Source organism: Acipenser ruthenus, chromosome 33, assembly GCF_902713425.1.
Source record: "Acipenser ruthenus chromosome 33, fAciRut3.2 maternal haplotype, whole genome shotgun sequence".
Classification (NCBI taxonomy): Eukaryota; Metazoa; Chordata; class Actinopteri; order Acipenseriformes; family Acipenseridae; genus Acipenser; species Acipenser ruthenus.
Window position 1 is genome coordinate 8,585,507 of NC_081221.1, and position 20,047 is coordinate 8,605,553.

Genomic DNA, 20,047 nt, shown 5'->3' on the forward strand with positions numbered 1-20,047 from the left:
TCAATATGACATTTAACTGTTGGCAAATGCAAGGTCCTAAGAACTGGAGTGCTTTCTGCAAGGTTCTTCAATAGCTTCTAACTATCACTGTCAACTAAGCATCTGAAAGGACAGCAAAGAACAAGTCCCAATGATCAACACTAAGGTAACAAACAGCACGAATCAGCATCTCCACATCAACCTGCTACAGCATTCGCTTTGCAACATTTCTCAGATGACCGACAGACTTGAAATCTGAATAAACCCACTGTGGATTTTTTGAGGCCAATTAGAGACTGTAGCAAACATTCACAACCTCGACAATTAGAGGTGAAACGTATGGTGTCCAGGTATACTATACTTGAATGTATACAAAACATGAACATGATATTAAAAAAGTGTGCAATTCTTGTGCAGCCACAAGAAGTTCAGTGTAATTGGTACCAGTGGTACATTTAACATAAAACCACAACATCATAATATCCACCAAAAGGCATTTTAAACAAAACCTACAGCAATAAGACACTAGCAACTAAAAAGTAATTTTGTTTTATAAAAAGAAAAAAGAAAAAAACCTCCCATCACTTCTTGTAATGAAAACTATTTTACCATGAAAGGTGGGAACGTGGCTGGTATAGCCTTGTCCTTGCCATTATTTTCCACAGTAGTCAAATGGCTGTTGTAAAACATTTACTATGGAGGGAACAATTTGCCTGTGATTTGCCAATAGGTAAAAATATAAGCCTTGTGTTTTCAATATACTAACTACCCTTGATATCTTCAAAATATTTATTTTTACAAAAGTAATCTAATGGGAATTTCCATTCTAGAGGCTGGGAGCAGGTCAGGGTTAACCCGGAATGGTGCAGTGCCCCCCACCCCCCCACACTTACACCTTTCCGCAGTGCTGTTAGATGTAGCAGGTCTAGACTGACCCTAAAATGAGCACAGCTCCCTGGTGGCTACTAGACAGTGTATCCAAGTAATCCCAAGTGGTGTTTGATCATGACCCAGTAGAGAGTTTGCAATCAACAGAACCACCAACACCCATGTGGCCCCCTGCTTCTCTGGGGTTGATAATTATAGAAAACATGTGAAAATATTTTCTATTATCTTCACTCATGCATACGTGGTAATTATTTTCCTGGCATGCCTGCCCAAAGGGGAAATGCCACTCCCTGGCTTTTAAAAAATAATAAATCTTTAACCCTTCACCAATTGTAAAGTGGTGACAGACCAGCATGGCACAAACCCTCTTTGTAGGGCTGCTTTGTGGAGCCCTCAGATGTGTTCTAATTGCAGGGTATTACTGCCATTTATATTCAGTATGAATGGTGCCTGCAAAAGTGTCCAGTGCAATATATATATATATATATATATATATATATATATATATATATATATATATATATATATATATATATATATATATATATATATTAAATACAGCACAGTATATTGGTTAAGACTGACCATAAACATAACATGTACTGTTTTATCAGGCTCTTGAATTGATATCAATTTATTTTCAAAAAGTATCCTCAGTCATATTAATTATAAACCAGTGTTATGAAATACAGTAAGTGCAAATTGTAAACTTTCACAGCAATACAGAAGTGAGTGCAAGTATGACTATTCAAGTCTACTTTTTATTGCAATTGTGTAAAAGAGTTTACACAAAAGGTTTAAAATATTTAATCTTTTAAAGACTTAATATTGTATACCCAAGCCAAGAGAAGTGAAAGACCCAAGCAGTAACTTACTGTACCGCCAAAGGGGTTGTATTCTGTAAAGGGTTACAGGGAAATGTTATCAAAAATGAACTGTAATAGCATGTTATTGTGTTAAGCCCTTGTTTTTTCCCCTAAATATTAATTATAGGACAGGCTGCTACAGATAGCACAGGTTTGCACAAGCTAATCCCTAGTTGTTTTTATGACAAATTGGTGATCAAGCAAAAAAGTCTGAGGGCCACAGTCTAGAGGGAGTTATTCCTAATGCAGTCCTTCATCAATGTGCCCAAGTGCATGATTACATAGTGCATATTCAAGAGAAACTCTAAATGCAGTAGCAGCTTTGCTTGCAAGACCTGTAGCTGCTTTTTCTATTTTTCTGTTAAGTGAGTTGAATCAGTTTATTATATACAGGTATATATCTTGTGGTGTTTTTTTTTTTTTTGTAAGTTCAGTTTGGAGAGTTCAGGATACTGTAGATTGTAGAACTGAAAGCATTGCGAAGTACATTGATAAGTATGAACTGTAACAGTTACTGAATGGGTATTTATCTCCCAAAGACCCGAATCCTGAATACTTTATACCAAAGCTGCTCTTTTACAGATACCACGTGCAGGCCTGTTTGTAATGTGGTGCTCAGCACACGTGCAGTAAGTGCAGCTGCTGGGCTCAGCAGCACTGCGCAGGACTGAGATAGTCGCTTCGGCTTGTTGTTACTTCCAATTACAACCACAGTATCTCAATGCCATTTTGGTGACCAGCTATTTTAGTATCACCATTGCAAAGTCTGTTAGTTCATTTAAACAAGCAGGCTTCCCTCAATCTTGTGTTGGTACTGACTGAGTGGTTTTGCCAGTGGCTTTTACAGGTGGGCAACCCTGTACGTTGCCATCCGCGGTGACTGCGACCCAGTGGACCCGAACCGGTACCGAGGTCACCGACCCGCTCCCGACCCAGTGTTGAACCTGGACTGAGGCTACCGCACCGGTACTGAACTGACCTAGTACCGACCCGGTGTTAAGTGCACCGAACCCATACCGAACCGGTGCCTGCCAGGTTTCCGAACCAGTACCGACTCTGTACAGACCCAGTTCCGAACCGGTACCGACCCGGTCCCGCTCGGGTCTTGACCTGCCCGGTCGATATATAAGCAGCTGTACAACCCTATACTGTACATTGCATGCTCCGTGCATCATTCCCGCCCTGTGAGACATGCAAGGCCAGTCTGCCTATGGAGGATAAGCACGGCAGGTGCTCTTCCTGTCTGGGCCAGAGCATGCCAAGGAGACACTGGCTAATCACAGCTTCTGCTAATTTTGTGTCCCTTTTTCCAAGCGCACACTTAAGAGGTTATCCCTCTAAGGAACGTTCTGCATCCCTTACTCCTGCTCAGCACTGTCCCCCATCACCCTGTCTTAGAGAGGTGGCTGCGTCCTCACCCCATGGCTCTGCGCCAAGGGAGAGTGGGAAAGTAGCACCCGGGAAAGAGGAAGAAGAGTCGCCGTTCCAGGCAATTGGCAGACTCAGAGCAGATGGAGAAAATCTGGGCAGCAGTTTCACACCAGGGAACTGTTCTTGCTGAATTGCTGCGGGAACACTCCCATGGGGCTGCAAGCACAGATTGCCACAGGAGGACATACTGTCCGTCGCCGTCTCTGAGGAGGTGTGCGAACAGGAGGTGGGGTTCCCGTCTAAGGACGTGGAGTCAGACGGCACGTCCCCTGCGGTTAAGCTCTCCCTGCCGGTAGTGCTCATACCACTAATCAAGGGGGCACGGCAATCTTGCAGGTGCCCTGGCCTACAGCAGGGGAAACAAGGCAGTCAATTTTTGACAAGAAGCCTACCGCATCTCCCATATCCCCCCCAGTTCACCCGGATTTTTCCTAGTCGATGGAAAAGCTAGGCCTGGCCCACTTTCTGCCAGTTGAAGCTTCCATTGCTGCCTTGGTCCAGGTGCCAAATTTGGCGCAGCTATCCAAGCAGTGCCGGGTTTCTGAGGTTATCCTCAAAAGGGCTTATTCAGCCAGCACGTTTGCCGCACAGCTAGGGAATTATACCAGCATCCTGGTAGCCTACCAATTGCATTTGCTGCGGACCCTCTCCACAAACCTCAGGCCCACACCACAACAGCTGGATGAACTGCACCTGGTGAACAAAAACCTGCTCTGTGTGTCTAAACTCAATGGACAGGCTGTAGACAGAAACCTGGCTTCGCTGGTAGCCACCCGCTGCCAGAGGCGGTGCTAAGGACCTGCTTGCGGCTGCTCGCCACGGAGGCCGTAATAGATTCCGCCACCCTGTTCGAAGACAGAAGGTGCAAGCCAAGCCACGGGCGAATCAGCAGCCCTAGGAGTTTGCTGCCACAAGCCCAGGGCCTCTTCTCGGGCAGCCATCTGGATTCTGGACTGTTGGCGTCAGTGCACCACAGACATCTGGGTGCTTACTATCGTTAAGACCGGCTATTCACTACAATTAGAGCACGGTCCTCCTCTCTTTCGGGCGTGACTACAACATCAGTCAGAGACCCACAGACAGCTCTCACCTTCCCAGACAGCCTCCTATGCTGGCCACTCTGTTGGACGGCAGAGTTCAGAGAATAGACGTCTGTTTGGAGAACTTTCAGCTCAACAGAGTGCATCGTAGCGACGTTCCAGAAACTTATGGACCTGATGGCAACAGCTTCCCAGACTCTTCCATTGGGACTCCTGCACATGCACCCCGCAGGCCTGGTTCAACCACAAGGTCATCTGGCCCGCATTGAACCACGACCCCCTATTGACAGTGTCCCACCTCTGTCTATGGGCACTGTCTTTGTGGAAACAGCCGACCCATCTACGCCTAGGCGTAGTGCTGGGCAGTGTCACCAGAAGGGAGGTCGTCACCACAGACGCTTCCAGCCTGGGCTGGGGTGCTGTGTGGAATGGCCAGGGTGTGCAAGGTGTGTGGAAACCCCCGTGGAGGGGTCGCCACATCAATGTTTTAGAACTGCAGGCAGTTTACCTAGCCTTGCAGAATTTTTTACACAAGATTCAAATGAGACATGCGCTTATACACACAGGAAACACAACATTGGTGGCCTACATCAACCTTCAAGGCGGCCTGTGGTTGCCCAGTCTCCATCGTGTGACTCGCAAGCTTTTTCGTGGGCGCACAAGAACCTCCTCTCACTGTGGGCAGTTCATCTGACCGGGGTGACGAACCTCCTCTCAAGGGGAGTCCTAGCAGCTCGGAGTGGAGGCTTCACCCCGACATGGTAAGCCTCATCTGGGAAAAGTTTGGGAGAGCAAAGATAGAGCTCTTTGCCTACCAGTAATCAACCCACTGTCCCCTCGGTACTCCATAATAGCAAGCGGTGAACCACTGGGAATAGATGCCTTGGCACACCAGTGGCCAAGGCATCTGTTATACGCCTTCCCACTGCTCGCCCTGCTCCCACTGTCTGGAGAAAATCAGGCAGGACTAGGCCAAGGTGCTCCTAGTAACCCCATATTGGCCCAGGAGACTCTGGTTTTCAACCCTGATGCAGCTGTTGAGCGGCCAGCCATGGAGACAGCTGACATGTCGTGTCGTGACCTGCTCAGTCAGGCACTGGGGACCTGACTGAGCAGGTCAATTTTTGAAAGGGGCTCGATGGACATTGTCCCTTGCTGGAGGCTAAACGTGGTGTTTAATGCACTCATGAAACCTCCATTTGAACTCTGCGCTCAAATTACTATAATTTTAAGAGGCTTTATTGCTTGCTATCACCTCCGCAAAGCAGGTGAGTGAGATGCAGACATTCTCTGTCCTGAAAGCCTACTTATTTTTTACAGAGGCCAGGACAAAGGTCATGCTCCGTACCAATCCTGGCTTTTTGCCGAAGACTATCATGGCATTCCATGTCAACCAGTCTGTGGAATTGGAGGTTTTCCATCCATCTCCTTTCCAGTCAGACAGAGAGCGACAGCTCCATACGCTCTGCCCAGTTTGGGCGTACTACGTTGACAGGACGAAAAGTTGGAAGCAGTCCGAACAATTTTTTGTCTGCTATGGGGCAAAGTCCCATGGTCAAGCCCTGTCTAAGCAGCGGCTGTCCAAGTGGATTGCAGATAGTCAGGACTGAGTTTCTCCCTCATTTTTTTTCACCATAGCTACTTATTACTGGGGTTCCGAATGGTGACACACAAGGCAGCCTCTCGGTTTAGCCTTGTAGCATTCCGTTAGTTCTGCAATCATGCCCTTGCGAGGGTTTGGGTATACTCACCCATTCGGTAATGGTTACATTTTGTACTTAAAAGGGAACGTTAGGTTATTATCATAACCCTGGTTCCCTGAAATAAAAATGTAACCATTTACCTTCAAGGTCGCTGCATCCATTATTTGCAGCAGGCTTGAAGGAAAAATTATGTTGAGATCTGTGACGGCAGTCTTTTTGATCCCACGGGGGTGGGGTCACGACTGTGTCACAGGCTCAAAGAGCAGCTTTGGTATACAATATTCAGGATTCAAAGCTTTAGGAGGTAAATACCCATTCAGCAATGGTTACATTTCTATTTCAGGGAACTCTGGGAACGTTCTGGTTGGAATTAACAATTTACATTTTTGAGCTTTACTCTTTCTATTCTGGATCCACCTGTACTCACAGTAGGTGTTATATCAGCATGGCACAATCAAAAGGAAATCAATCGCACAACCCGAACATGACCTGTACATGTGTTTGTGGTGCAACAGGGACGCAAGCTGCTGATCATTGGGACCACGAGCCGCAAGGACGTGCTGCAGGAGATGGAGATGCTGGACGCCTTCAGCACCACCATCCACATCCCCAACATCTCCACCGGGGAGCACCTCATGGAGGCACTCGAGGTGAGCCAGCTATCAGACACGGGAGAGGGGGAAGAGGAGAGGTGAGCCAGCTTTCACACGGGAGGGGGGGAGGAGAGGTGAGCCAGCTATAAGACACAGAGGGTGGAGAGGCAAGCCTGCTATCAGACACATGGGAGGGGGGGAGGAGAGGAGAGGTGAGCCAGCTGTCAGACACAGGTGAGGGGTAGAGGAGAGGAGAGTTGATCCAGCTATCATACACTGGATAGAGGGCTATCTTGGATAAGAGCAGGGGAGAGGGTGGTGGGTGCCAGGTAAAGAGATTGCATTGAAGCACATTATTTTAGATGTGCTTGTAATGAATTGGCATCTCAGCCCATTGAATTGAATGGAAAGGCAAGGGCTAGGCAAGAACCACTAGGAGGAGATCCATTACATGCTTCACAAAGTACTTTGAACTGTTTCCACCCAATCAGTCGTCACCGAGAGGTGCCCAACTGGGAAGGTCAAGCAGAAGTTTGTTCTGTATCTCAGTGCAGGGGATCTTCACTGGAATATTACATCCTCCATTGGCACAAAATCAGCACTGACACACCAAATGCCAACAAATGTTTACTGTGGGATTTGTCAGATAAGAAACAAGGCACAAGGGTACAAGTAGTTTATAGGGGTATAAGTTCTTACCACTTTGGGGAATCCATGTAGTGATTACAGTAAAATCAGTGTTAAGTATTACATTTTGTATGATTATTGTTCGGGAGGTGTTCTTTACATACTGACGAGCTATTTCCTGTCTGGCAGCTGTTGGGGAACTTCAGTGATAAGGAGCGAGCAACCATCGCTCAGAACGTCAAGGGCAAGAGAGTCTGGATTGGGATGAAGAAACTGCTGATGCTCATAGAGATGTCCCTGCAGGTAGGAGCACCTCAGGGAATCCAGCAGGTCCCTCCAATATTACATACTGTCACTTCAACGATATTTAAACAGTTTTTGCTAAAACTGTCTTTCAGAGTAGTCGTAGGTGCCGTTGCTCAAATATTGAGGAGTTTTTTGTTTTTTTCTTTCTCTATGACCTGGAAATGAGTTCAGAGTTTCTGGAACTTCTACTTTCTCTTGGGAGTTCCTAATTCCAGTAGCATCCCTTAATCCCTCAGTGATTTCACTCTAAAAATCCCAAACAGTCAGATTCTGTCAGTTATTGCATTATCTTATCTGCTAATTACAACGAGGACAGGACTGTGAATTAGACTAATAATAATAGCTTTATGATGACACTTTATTAAATAGACACATATCAGTATTTTCTCCAAAAAACATTTACACATTCAATACCAGACTGCAAAAAGCAATGCAGATTGTTGAGATTCATTCATTACAATTACAGATTTTATTATTTGCTTACTTTCAAAATGTACGGTCGGTAATTTGTATTTTTACAACATACTGATAGAACCACGAGAGACTAGGTGAAGTATAAAAACTGTTATGCATAATTTAGTGTGGTCCATTTTTACAGCGATGCGTATATATTGAGAACTGCTGGTCTAATTGTGATTAAAAAATTCTAAGCAGAAGTTCTTTCAGGTATCTGAATTCAGGTCATGGTTAGATATCTATGCATGAATTACACCCTCTATTTGGTTAGGGCAGGGATTTTCAACCTATGGGTAATAGGGGGTACACAAGACGACTCAGAAATGCAAAATTAAAAATGAAAGTAAAATAAATTAAACCACTGTGCATAAATATTTCATTTTTATTTAGCAGCTTAAAGTTCACAGTCTGGCTATAGTTTCAAAATTATCATCTACATGTACGCATGTGTGATTTCGATTGAATGTGTTTCCACTCCGATTACTATTAGGCATGGCTGCATTTTAGTAACAGCAATAGCGATTATTTTAATTATTTTTGGTGTTTTGAGAGACTAAATCCACATTATCCTGTGTATCGTTTATCAAAAATTGATACGTCTTTCTTGCAAAAAAACACAAAAAGAAAGTGAACAGGACAGAAAGTTATACCGAGTCCCTTTTGAATAATTTTTATGTTGGGTTTAATAAAAAGTTTATCATTGTGAGGTTAATGTTTTTGATGTTGCAAGCATTTTAAATAGCGCACATAATTATGCTGAGATGGTAAGTAAATGGTAACAGGATAAACATTTACAGTGCAGATTATTTATAATAACAGAAAGCAAATATGTGTGTTTCCGAAGATTCTGTGCATCCAAAGACTTATAATTAAAAGTGGGCCTAAGGTCTTGGTGGTCGTTGGTTGTGAGATGTGTTAAAGCCAGCGCTTGGCCGTGGCTCTGGTAAAGCCAGCTTTAATTGCTCAGGTATGCAGTAATACTGTGCACCGTGCTTCCCTGCTTCCCCTCGCAGTGTGTCTGAGTCTGCTGGGACTTGCACTGCACCCCGGGCAACACATTCATTTACACTCATTTTGTTCATTTTTTCCTTTGCTTTTTAATTCAAAATCACTACAGGCAAACCAGTAAGTTATTGCTCACATGTTGCATTAAATACTTTTATCGGATTTGCAAGTACTGACTTCCTGCCAAGGTTCTAGCCAAGGGTTATTCCTAGTAACATAAGACCTCAGAGCTAAAAATGTATTGTTTTGGCCGGTGTTCGTTTTCAAGGTGTGGGGTGACAGCACTGGAGTGCTAAAAATGGAGTTAAGGTTAGTGTTTCTAATTAAGCAAGGCTCAATGTTAACATATATTTGGTAGCATTTTGCTACCCAAACCATTAATTTGCTACTAGTTTTTTTTATGCAGTAGCATTTTTCTGTTATCTTACGCTGCAGTATATGACCGACCCTGAGTGAACGTGTACATAATTACCGGGTATTCGTTTTTTTTAACACGCACATTATTAGTATCTTTCATAAAGCGGGAAACCATTGCTAACAGAGCTTGCCGATTTGTAGATGACTGAGGTTTGTACTGCCCCATGTAGATACGTTCGAGAGCCACACAGATCGTATTGGACAGTAGAGTACAAATACTGTACCTACAGTAGCAGAACAACGTGGATACAATTTAAAGGTATGAAGTTTATTTTATAGACCAAAAGTAAAATTAAATAACTGTTAAAAAATATTATGATTTTGTAAGATAACAGGCAATGACCTAACAGGATATTAAGATTATTCAGTGTCTATAGAATGCTAATTTAATCTGTCATGGAGAATGGCGGCTCTGATTTTGTTCTAATGTTAACCCTGGTTTCACCCACGCTAAAAATCAACACATAATAGGTGGATAATTATTACTTTATCAAAACTCTGACTACGAAAAAGAAAAGGAGTAAATAGCTAGCTATAACATTACCATGATCCAAATAACGTCTTCCTTGTTTTATCAGTACGAGTAATAGACGAAATACAATCTTGAGGTGCATTCATTTAACTATCTGTTTTCTTTTTATAATAGATTATCACTACCTTGCGTACTTCTCGTGTTTTTACTAGTGAAACATGTCCTTTAACACAAATTTATATATATATGCGGTGTGGAGTAGTGGTTAGGGCTCTGGACTCTTGACCGGAGGGTTGTGGGTTCAATCCCCAGAGGGGGACACTGCTGTTGTACCCTTGAGCAAGGTACTTTACCTAGATTGTTCCAGTGAAAACCCAACTGTATAAATGGGTAATTGTATGTAAAAAAATAATGTGATATCTATATAATGTGAAATTATGTATAATGTGCTATCTTGTAACAATTGTAAGTCGCCCTGGATAAGGGCGTCTGCTAAGAAATAAATAAATATGCACCGTCAAACTATAAATGACACACATAGCTAACTAATGTCACTGTTTAATAAAATATTAAAAAATTGTACAACATTTTAAAAATGCAGTAAAAAGGCAGGGTGGGAGCATACATATTTATGAACAAACCAGTTATTATAACACGTTGAATGAATCTTTTAAATGTAGTGGTACCGTGTTGGAATTAGCTTTCATTTAAGGATTCAACGATAATGTGGCACATGTTACTTTTTTTTTTTTTAAAGGTGTGTATGATTTGTTAGTTACCGAAATCTCAATCAATAACTGAAGACAGATAAGAGGATAATTTCGTACCACTTAATTTGCAACAATGAAACAGAACCTGGTTAACCATACTGATGGCATATCAAATGCTTAGATGGCAGATATGGTTGCACTCTTGTAGAACTTAAGGATAAAACAAAATATATTTTGATAAGAAATTGAATTAGTTCCATTGCTTAGTTGAGCACAAGGTGGTTTTAATAAATACTTTCTGATTTAAATATAGGCCTACTATGTGATAGTTTCGGATATTCAGTCTATTTAAAACAGTAGGTAGGTGTTTATTTTTTTAATTATTTTTATATTATTATTTGTTTATTTAGCAGACGCCTTTATCCAAGGCGACTTACAGAGACTATGGTGTATGAACTATGCATCAGCTTCAGATTCACTTACAACTACATCTCACCCGAAAGACGGAGCACAAGGAGGTTAAGTGACACAATGAGTCAGTGGCTGAGGTGGGATTTGAACCGGGGACCTCCTCGTTACAAGCCCGTTTCTTTACCAGTGGACCACACAGCCTCCTATAATTATTAGTCGAATAAACCGCTACGAAATAAGACCATTTTGCTTCTTACTTTCCAGGCAGGTATCAAATCCTCACTACTGCCTTAAAAAGTTAACTTCTAGTGACAGTGTTTTTCAACTTGGCTGTGGCATCTTTTATATTTTGCGAAGCAGATGGAACCTCACTTTATAGTCTCAGAAAGTCGCCCTGGATAAGGGCGTCTGCTAAGAAATAAATAATAATAATAATAATAATAACAGTCAACAACACAGTTTCTCCACACTCTGTGCTGGTGCTAATAGATGCAGTAAAGCTTGAAGGATATCCCTATCCTAAAGCCCCATTCTCACAGTGCTCCAAAGCATGCAGGGGTACTGATAGATTTAGATAGACTTAGGCTTGTGTGTTCTAGGGGCAAAGCACCAGCCCTCTTCTGTCGTGGAGGGAGCCAGGTAAGCTGTAGGCTGTCTACAGTGCAGGGCTGTGTGGATTTATGACCCAGTGCTGTCATGTTGTGATCCATCCTCCTTTTCACTAGACATCAACACAGACACCCCAAGGCTTTTGCTTGAGTACCTGATTAAAGTGCATAATTGCTGTATTCAGCTTGAAAGCAGTTACTATACAATGCACACATTGTGTAAGAGTGCTGCTGTCTATACCACTCCTTCTACAGCCTAGCCCAGGTCCATTTTACAATAAAGCCTGGACATGACTTTGGATTTGAGTGTGTCTGGTTTACATATTGATCCAGAAATAAACCATCTTGCTTTATAAGGGTTAGAACCCTGGTTCTCACGCCAAAAGTTGAAGCCACGCTATACTATACTGGCCAAAGAAGGTATCCTATCGGGAGTAGGAATAGAAATGCTAGCTGTCCAAACCATGACTATTGTAGTAAAATGAGCTAGATGAAAGCTGCACCAGCAGTTACCAGCACATCTGTAAGTCTGATTTAAGAGGGGGGCTGCTGAGGTCTCATGTCTAATGTACCACACAACATGACCCTCTGGGCTGCATTTTGGAAACCCTGGATTAGTGTCCATGGAATCCCTTCTTGTTTAAAACTTTTTTTTGACCCAAAACTAGATATATAAATATTTATATATGTACAGTTGATTCTTACAGCTGATTCTTATTCTTGTTATATACATGTTTTTTAATACTGTAAGACTTCTCATGGTCTTCAGATTCTGTCACCCAAACGTCGGGCTAGGAAGGCCTAGTATAAAATACACGGTCAGCTTTCCACCTGAACTTCTTAAAATAGTTTTCAGTTAAATACTGTATTGGTTTTATTGTAGGATATTTCAATAATATGTACATGTTTATGAGTGAAGCATGCTGCTCAGCTGAACGGGACTCAGTGAATGGTGCAGAGGCTGTTCTAGCCTTGGTAGTGTCTCATCTCCATGTTCGTCTCTTTCAGATGGATCCAGAGTACAGAGTGTCGAAGTTCCTGGCTCTGCTCAAGGAGGAGGGAGCGTGAGTATAACCTTGCTGAGCTTACAATTCATCTCCATTTGTTGCTTTATCATTTATATTTATTTTTGTATTGTTTCATGTATTTATTTATTTATTTTACTGGCAGTTTTAATGACGTGTTCTCTAATCCCCAGTTATCTCAAGGGGCTGTGAGGAATATTTTGAGATTGAGAGTTTACAATGAATATGATTCGTGGACCCCTCACCCCTTGTGGTAGCTTCTAATTTTCCAATAGTAGCTGGGTGCACATCACATAGTTAACACTAACCAATACTTTAAGCTTAGTACAACAACCAGGACCATACGATATAGTGTGGTGAGGTAAGGGAATGGATTGGGATAGCCATGTTGTTGATGCTGAATCACTTGGATCAAAGTTTTGAAATCAACCAGCTACTAGGAACCGGGTGAGCATAGATGGGCCAAATGGCCTCCTCACGTTCGTAAATGTTCTTATGTTCATAATGCGTTTCTTAGACCAGGAGCTTGTTTAATCCCCAGTCCAGTTGAAGCATTTCCAAACCAACCATAAATTGAAGAATTTTGACCAACAGAGGAATTGATTTCTTTATATATTTTAAGTTATATTTAAAAACTGTATATTATATTGTGTTTGTTTTTTATTTACTTTTTTGGACCAACTTTTTAGGTTTGGTGGTGATAATCAGGTCCGACTTTAGCCCCTGTTTCCCGGTGTAATCCCAAGGGACTCTCCCATGCATGGTAAGGTTTCTGATACTGAGCAGCTAGCCTCCCAGTACACTGTGCTGACTAAAGAGATACCGATCTGAGCAGCTGGCCTCCCAGTACACTGTGCTGACTAAAGAGATACCGATCTGAGCAGCTAGCCTCTCAGTACACTGTACTGACTGAAGAGAGACCGATACTTAACAGCTAGCCTCTCAGTACACTGTCAAGGTTCCCCCCAGACCTTTTTAGCCGGGTGGGCCGCCTGGCAAAGTGGCTGAAAGAGCCCGATCCGCCCGTCTTGCAGATGCTACTGTGCCTTTGACAATAAGGATTGATTGCGCTTCTAGCAGACTAGATCACTTGCGCGTTGCTGGATGAAAAAAAAATCTTGAGAACCACGTGACAGCTGTGTTACGTCTTGACACAACATTTAACCAATCAGAGAGTGGAAGGGGCGGGTTTTCTGTGTTAAGCACTTAGAGGGGCTAAAACGTTAAAAATGACTGCTAAAAAAATAAGCGATTATTTTCAAAGCAAAAATAGTGACAATGAACAGGGGCTCAAAATAAGCCAGCAATCAGCGCAATCCACCGCTTTTAATACTATATTTGCGCCGGCTACTAAAAAAATATTAAGATTATTTTCAGGTATTATCATTCATTTTTTTGTCGTATTATTGTACTGTAAGGTGATATATAGTACATAATAGCTATACATATGCACCAAAAAAAAAAAGTGTATTCCTTTTGTTGTGATATCGTAACAATATGTACCCAGGTGCTTGTGAGAGATATTGGGGGTTCATATATAGAGGCTGTATGCCTTTAAGAAGAAAGGCGTGATGGGATATCAGTTGAACACTTGTCAGCTGACATAAAAATGCTTAAGTGCAGAGGTGCTGGATTATTACACTCCAGTTATGATGCTCATGAAACGTGTGTGAGTACTGTTGTGTTAAAAAAAATGGTTAAAATGAACAGTTGCATTCAAAAAATGTAAAACAGCGAAAAACAAAAATAGACGTGCATTAACAAAATGCCCTGAAAACTTAACGTAAAGAAAACAATTCAAATGAAGCAATAAGCTCAGTAATTAAGCTAAAAAGGAAGTGCAAAGGTTAGCTTTTTCTTTTTTTTTGTTAACTCCAATACACTACGTTATCTTTCCCCAGTCAAATCATAGAGTGCCTAAATAAGCACGGTAATTTACCATAATAAAAAACAGCAATGAAAAAGAAAATGTAGAACATAAAAAAGCGCAACCAGATATAATCAACGAAAGACAACACATTATTCAAATTATTTGTCGTATTATATATTTAAGGGAAGGTAAGTTTATTTTTCCATCAAAAGTGCTCCCGGCTATAATGTTCTGCCGCCCGGCTGTACAGAATTCCTGGGGAGAACCCTGCACTGTGCTGACTAAAGAGAGACCGATACTGAGCAGCTAGCCTCCCAGTACACTGTGCTGACTAGAGAGAGACTGTAGTCCATGCAGGTCAGTGGACCCCTATCCTAGAGGGACTAAGCCAGGAAACATACAATTCATTCATTAACACAAATTTAGTTTTATCTTTTTGGCCTTTTGGTTTTTAATTTGAGAAGTTTCAGCCAAACCATTGCACTACATAAAATCATAACTCCTACTATACTGGCAGCCCACAAACCAGTCCACAGTTCAGCGTATTGGCTGTTCTAAAAATGTTTGTTCTAAGTAATCCATTTAATACGCATTTTGTTGTATAAAATGCAATATGAGACAGACAGCAAATAGCTTTTAAGGTAAGTATTTACGCTGCCAGTTGTGAAACTTTGGAGTCTGCAATCTGTCAAATGAGTTGACAAATTTATCAGTAAGTACTGTATCAGTTAAGACTACCATACTGTTTAGTCAGCTGCTATTCCATGAAAGGAGCTGGATTGATAGCACTGTGACTGAAGTCAGGTTTAGCACAAGCTAGTGCTGATGCAAGCTTCACCATATATCCCTACCAGCATGCCTTAAGCCTGTCCTGGAGTGACAACCCTTTCTTTTAGGAGGAGAAAAAGCACATAGCCATTTTTTTTTTTTTTTTTTTTTTAATAATTTAGTCATTGCCAATTTAGTTTTTATTATTTTCTCCCCAATTTGAAATGCCCAATTATTTTTTAGGCTCAGCTCACCGCTACCACCCCTGCGCTGACTCGGGAGGGGCGAAGATGAACACACGCTGTCCTCCGAAACGTGTGCCGTCAGCCGCCCGCTTCTTTACACACTGTGAACTCAACGTGCAGCCGCCTCAGAGCTACAGCGTCGGAGGACAACGCAGCTCTGGGCAGCTTACAGGCAAGCCCGCAGGCGCCCGGTCAGACTACAGGGGTCGCTGGTGCGCGGTGAGCCGAGGACACCCTGGCCGACCTAACCCTCCCCCCCACCCCCGGGCAAAGCTCGGCCAATTGAGCGCCGCCCCCTGGGACCTCCCGTCCACGGTCGGCTGTGGAATAGCCTGGACTCGAACCGGCGACGTCCAGGCTATAGAGCGCATCCTGCACTCTAGCGAGGGCTTTTACTGGATGCGCCACTCGGGAGCCACATAGCCATTTTTGAGACTTGGCGCTAACTATGTAGTAGCATAATTACATTTAGACCAAACTCATTTAACAGGATTTGAACCCAGGCCTCCATGACCAACTGAACACCTGTGTTAGTTCTGGTATCAATGTGCTGTCTCTGGATCCCAGAGAGTGGAAGCTCACAGGGACCGCAGTGTGCACGAGAGCCCCTCACACCCTGACCTCTCTCTCCTGTTCCGCATCCTCACAGGGACCGCAGCGTGCACGAGAGCCCCTCACACCCTGACCTCTCTCTCCTGTTCCTCATCTTCACAAGGACTGCAGTGTGCACCAGAGCCCCTCACACCCTGACCTCCTCTCTCCTGTTCCTCATCCTCACAGGGACCACAGTGTGCACCAGAGCCCCTCACACCCTGACCTCCTCTCTCCTGTTCCTCATCCTCACAGGGACCACAGTGTGCACCAGAGCCCCTCACACCCTGACCTCTCTCTCCTGTTCCTCATCCTCACAGGGACCACAGTGTGCACCAGAGCCCCTCACACCCTGACCTCTCTCTCCTGTTCCTCATCCTCACAGGTACCGCAGTGTGCACCAGAGCCCCTCACACCCTGACCTCTCTCTCCTGTTCCTCATCCTCACAGGGACCACAGTGTGCACCAGAGCCCCTCATACCCTGACCTCTCTCTCCTGTTCCTCATCCTCACAGGGACCGCAGTGTGCACCAGAGCCCCTCACACCCTGACCTCTCTCTCCTGTTCCTCATCCTCACAGGGACCGCAGTGTGCACCAGAGCCCCTCACACCCTGACCTCTCTCTCCTGTTCCTCATCCTCACAGGGACCGCAGTGTGCACCAGAGCCCCTCATACCCTGACCTCTCTCTCCTGTTCCTCATCCTCACAGGTACCGCAGTGTGCACCAGAGCCCCTCACACCCTGACCTCTCTCTCCTGTTCCTCATCCTCACAGGGACCGCAGCGTGCACCAGAGCCCCTCATACCCTGACCTCTCTCTCCTGTTCCTCATCCTCACAGGGACCGCAGCGTGCACCAGAGCCCCTCATACCCTGACCTCTCTCTCCTGTTCCTCATCCTCACAGGTACCGCAGTGTGCACCAGAGCCCCTCACACCCTGACCTCTCTCTCCTGTTCCTCATCCTCACAGGGACCGCAGCGTGCACCAGAGCCCCTCATACCCTGACCTCTCTCTCCTGTTCCTCATCCTCACAGGGACCGCAGTGTGCACCAGAGCCCCTCACACCCTGACCTCTCTCTCCTGTTCCTCATCCTCACAGGGACCGCAGTGTGCACCAGAGCCCCTCACACCCTGACCTCTCTCTCCTGTTCCTCATACTCACAGGGACCGCAGTGTGCACCAGAGCCCCTCACACCCTGACCTCTCTCCTCTCGTGTTCCTCCCTCTCACAGGGACCGCAGTGTGTACGAGTAGAGTCCAGGCTGGGAAGTGACTCTGGAATGTCCAGCAGGCTGGGAGAGTGACCAAGGGAACACATGTATGCTGCCCACTGTTCAACACAATGGGAGAGGAACATGCCTCTCCTCTGCTACCCTCACCAAGCGCATTCTTTCTCCATTCTGCATGTTTTTAATAGCAAATGAAAAAAAACCGTCCCTACTGATTCCATGTCTTAAAATTAAATAAATAAAAATACTGTTCCAATTGTCTTGTGGAAAATGCTGTTTAAATGTGCTTTGTGATCTGTGCAGTTAGAAATGCATTCTTGCTCTGTTATTGGATTAAATATATCTATCTATCAATCTATCTATCAATCTATCTATCTATCAATATATATATATATATATATACACACACATACATACATACATACACACTGGTATGTAAAATATGTAAACATACACTGCATATTTATTTATTTATATATATATGTGTGTGTGTGTGTGTTTGTGTATGTGTGTATGGTATATATGTAATAAATGGACTCAAAATAATTGCAGTGAAAGTGGTATCTCTATGTTAAGCTTTCTTTTGTTAGATAGTTGAACTAATTTAACTAATACATGTTATTATTTTCATGTATATACATTCAGTAGTAAGTGTGATCATTAGAATGAATACTTGTCTGATTATCACGTAAAACAAACAATAAAAACAATTAAGCATCTTCTGATTACATAGAAAAGTCAGCTCGGTTTGAAAGCTGGTACGGTGGGAGTGCAGGGGTGAGATTGCCAGGCTGGATCAGCAGGGAGGGCCCTACACACCTATTGGCGGGAGAGTGGCAGAGCACTGGGCTACAGCTCTCTTTAGTGGCATTACAGCTGTGATATCCTGCATAAGAAAGCAAAAAATACACCTTAAACAATGAGTGGATGAACCTGTCTGGCACTGAAGTGCAGGGAGAGTCTATCATTATCCACACTGCTCGTGCTGCCATCCTGCATCTTCATGAGTACTAACACTGTAGGCTCTTTAGCAGACTAAAGCACTCTAGCACAGTGTGGGCACAAAACTATTCCTAAAAGACACGTGTTGGATGCAGAATAATCAGTTGGTTTTTAATAATAATAATAATAATAATAATAATAATGTTTTAGTTCCAGTAAATGGGATCGGAAGCAAGAATGCATTGTTGTTTTTTTCTTCTGGTTTTCTTTCCTCTGTTTTCTGGTGCATTTTGTTTTTAGGCAAGGCTGTGTAACCGGGAGAGTTGCACTGAAGGACCCAAGTTGTTTCCTGACTCTTCCCACAGATGCACCTCACTGTACAGTCGGTAGCGGTGATCAGGCCCACAGTTTAAATGATTCATTTGTCCGCCATATTTGCAAAGATCTTAGGTATAGACTCACTGTTTGACCATGTGAAGTGTCTGGATGCAGTAAAGAGAGCAATCTTTAACACTTATTTAAATCTGTAATGTTTCCTATACTACACCTAGACTTTAATCTTGATCTGATCACATACCATTCAATCCTTGCTTCTCTCAAGCAGAGAATGGCAATTGTGTCATGATGTAGACCAATGTGACCTGAGTGGTGAGGGTTGCCTAGTCATGTGTTCATTTTAAATCACTTGGATCCTTCCAGACCTAACGACAACGTTTTGACATCAATCAACAACTAGGAACTGGATGAGCAATTTGTACATTTTCATTTGTTCTCATTCAAACCCAGGTTTTTCAGATATGAAAATCATGGGACTTTTAAAAGGTACAAATAATTCTGAAGGACTCCTGATTATTCAACTGATATGCATAACAGAGATCTCATTACAAGGTTGTAAAAATGGCATCTCGTAACTGACCGCTACCAAGTTCTCTGTACAGTGAAGTGTAGCGTAGATACGGAGGAGTCTGGAAGGGCCTGGCTCTCCTGAGACCCCATGCTTACTGTGGTGTAATCCTGCTGTCTGTGGTGATTCTGTACACGTTGGTGACTGTGGAACATTGCAGCCTCCCCCTGCCTTCATCTTGTGATGCTCTGCCCTGCGTTCTTTGTCCCACGTAATTTAAAACATATATATATATATATATATATATAATATATATATATATATATATGATTTCAGTGACAAAATGTTAAAAAAAAAATTGAACATGATGTAAACATTTTTACTGTGAACATGTGATCGGTGTTCTAAGCTGCTATGATATAAAGTGTTTGGCAATATGCAGCTGTATTATTGCAATAAAAGCACAGATACACAGAAAATAATCCTGTCTTATTTCCTATTTATTTATCAGTGTAAGGGCCCCTGGCTTTACAGGGGTGAACAAAAGGTGGGAAAGAAACTGCAGCACCAGACAAGGATTTTATTCTTCAAATATATACTCTTAGTTCAGTCATACAGGTATATACATTGTATAATAAATAATATTTATAAAAACAGTATTTTCAGATTATAAAATAAAAAAGGAATCATTAACTTTAAAAACTTTGTACAAAACTTTGGATATAGCAATAAAACAACAAAATAAACTGAGATGTTCCAGGCTAAGTCATAAGATAAATTGCTACACTATTGTATGGTATTGAGGTGTTAAATACAATTAATATTAAGGGTGCAGGCTTGTTTGAACATGTCTGCTAGAAATTCCCCTTTAGATATTGCCTTTACACAGATTAGCATGCGATATGAAGGTTTACTAAACCCTCGCTATAGTGTATGAAGGTTTACTACACCCCCGCTATAGTGTATGAAGGTTTACTACACCCCCGCTATAGTGTATGAAGGTTTACTACACCCTCGCTA

General features: G+C 43.0%; 1 protein-coding gene across 3 annotated transcripts in view; it reads left to right on the forward strand.

Moving 5' to 3' along the window:
- The window catches only part of LOC117433404 (vesicle-fusing ATPase), a 129,827-nt gene extending 110,318 nt beyond the window's left edge, over positions 1-19,509 (forward strand). The window contains exons 18-22 of one of the 3 annotated variants that reach the window (XM_034055634.3): positions 6,423-6,557; positions 7,317-7,430; positions 12,521-12,576; positions 13,227-13,300; positions 17,245-19,509. In XM_034055634.3, coding sequence (XP_033911525.1) covers positions 6,423-6,557; positions 7,317-7,430; positions 12,521-12,576; positions 13,227-13,257 — 336 coding nt within the window. In that variant the 3' untranslated portion in view covers positions 13,258-13,300; positions 17,245-19,509. Of the gene's footprint in view, positions 1-6,422; positions 6,558-7,316; positions 7,431-12,520; positions 12,577-13,226; positions 13,301-16,004; positions 17,018-17,244 lie in introns of those variants that run through there. The other 2 variants (XM_034055635.3, XM_034055632.2) reach the window with 2 other exon arrangements.
- Positions 19,510-20,047: the final 538 nt, after the last annotated feature.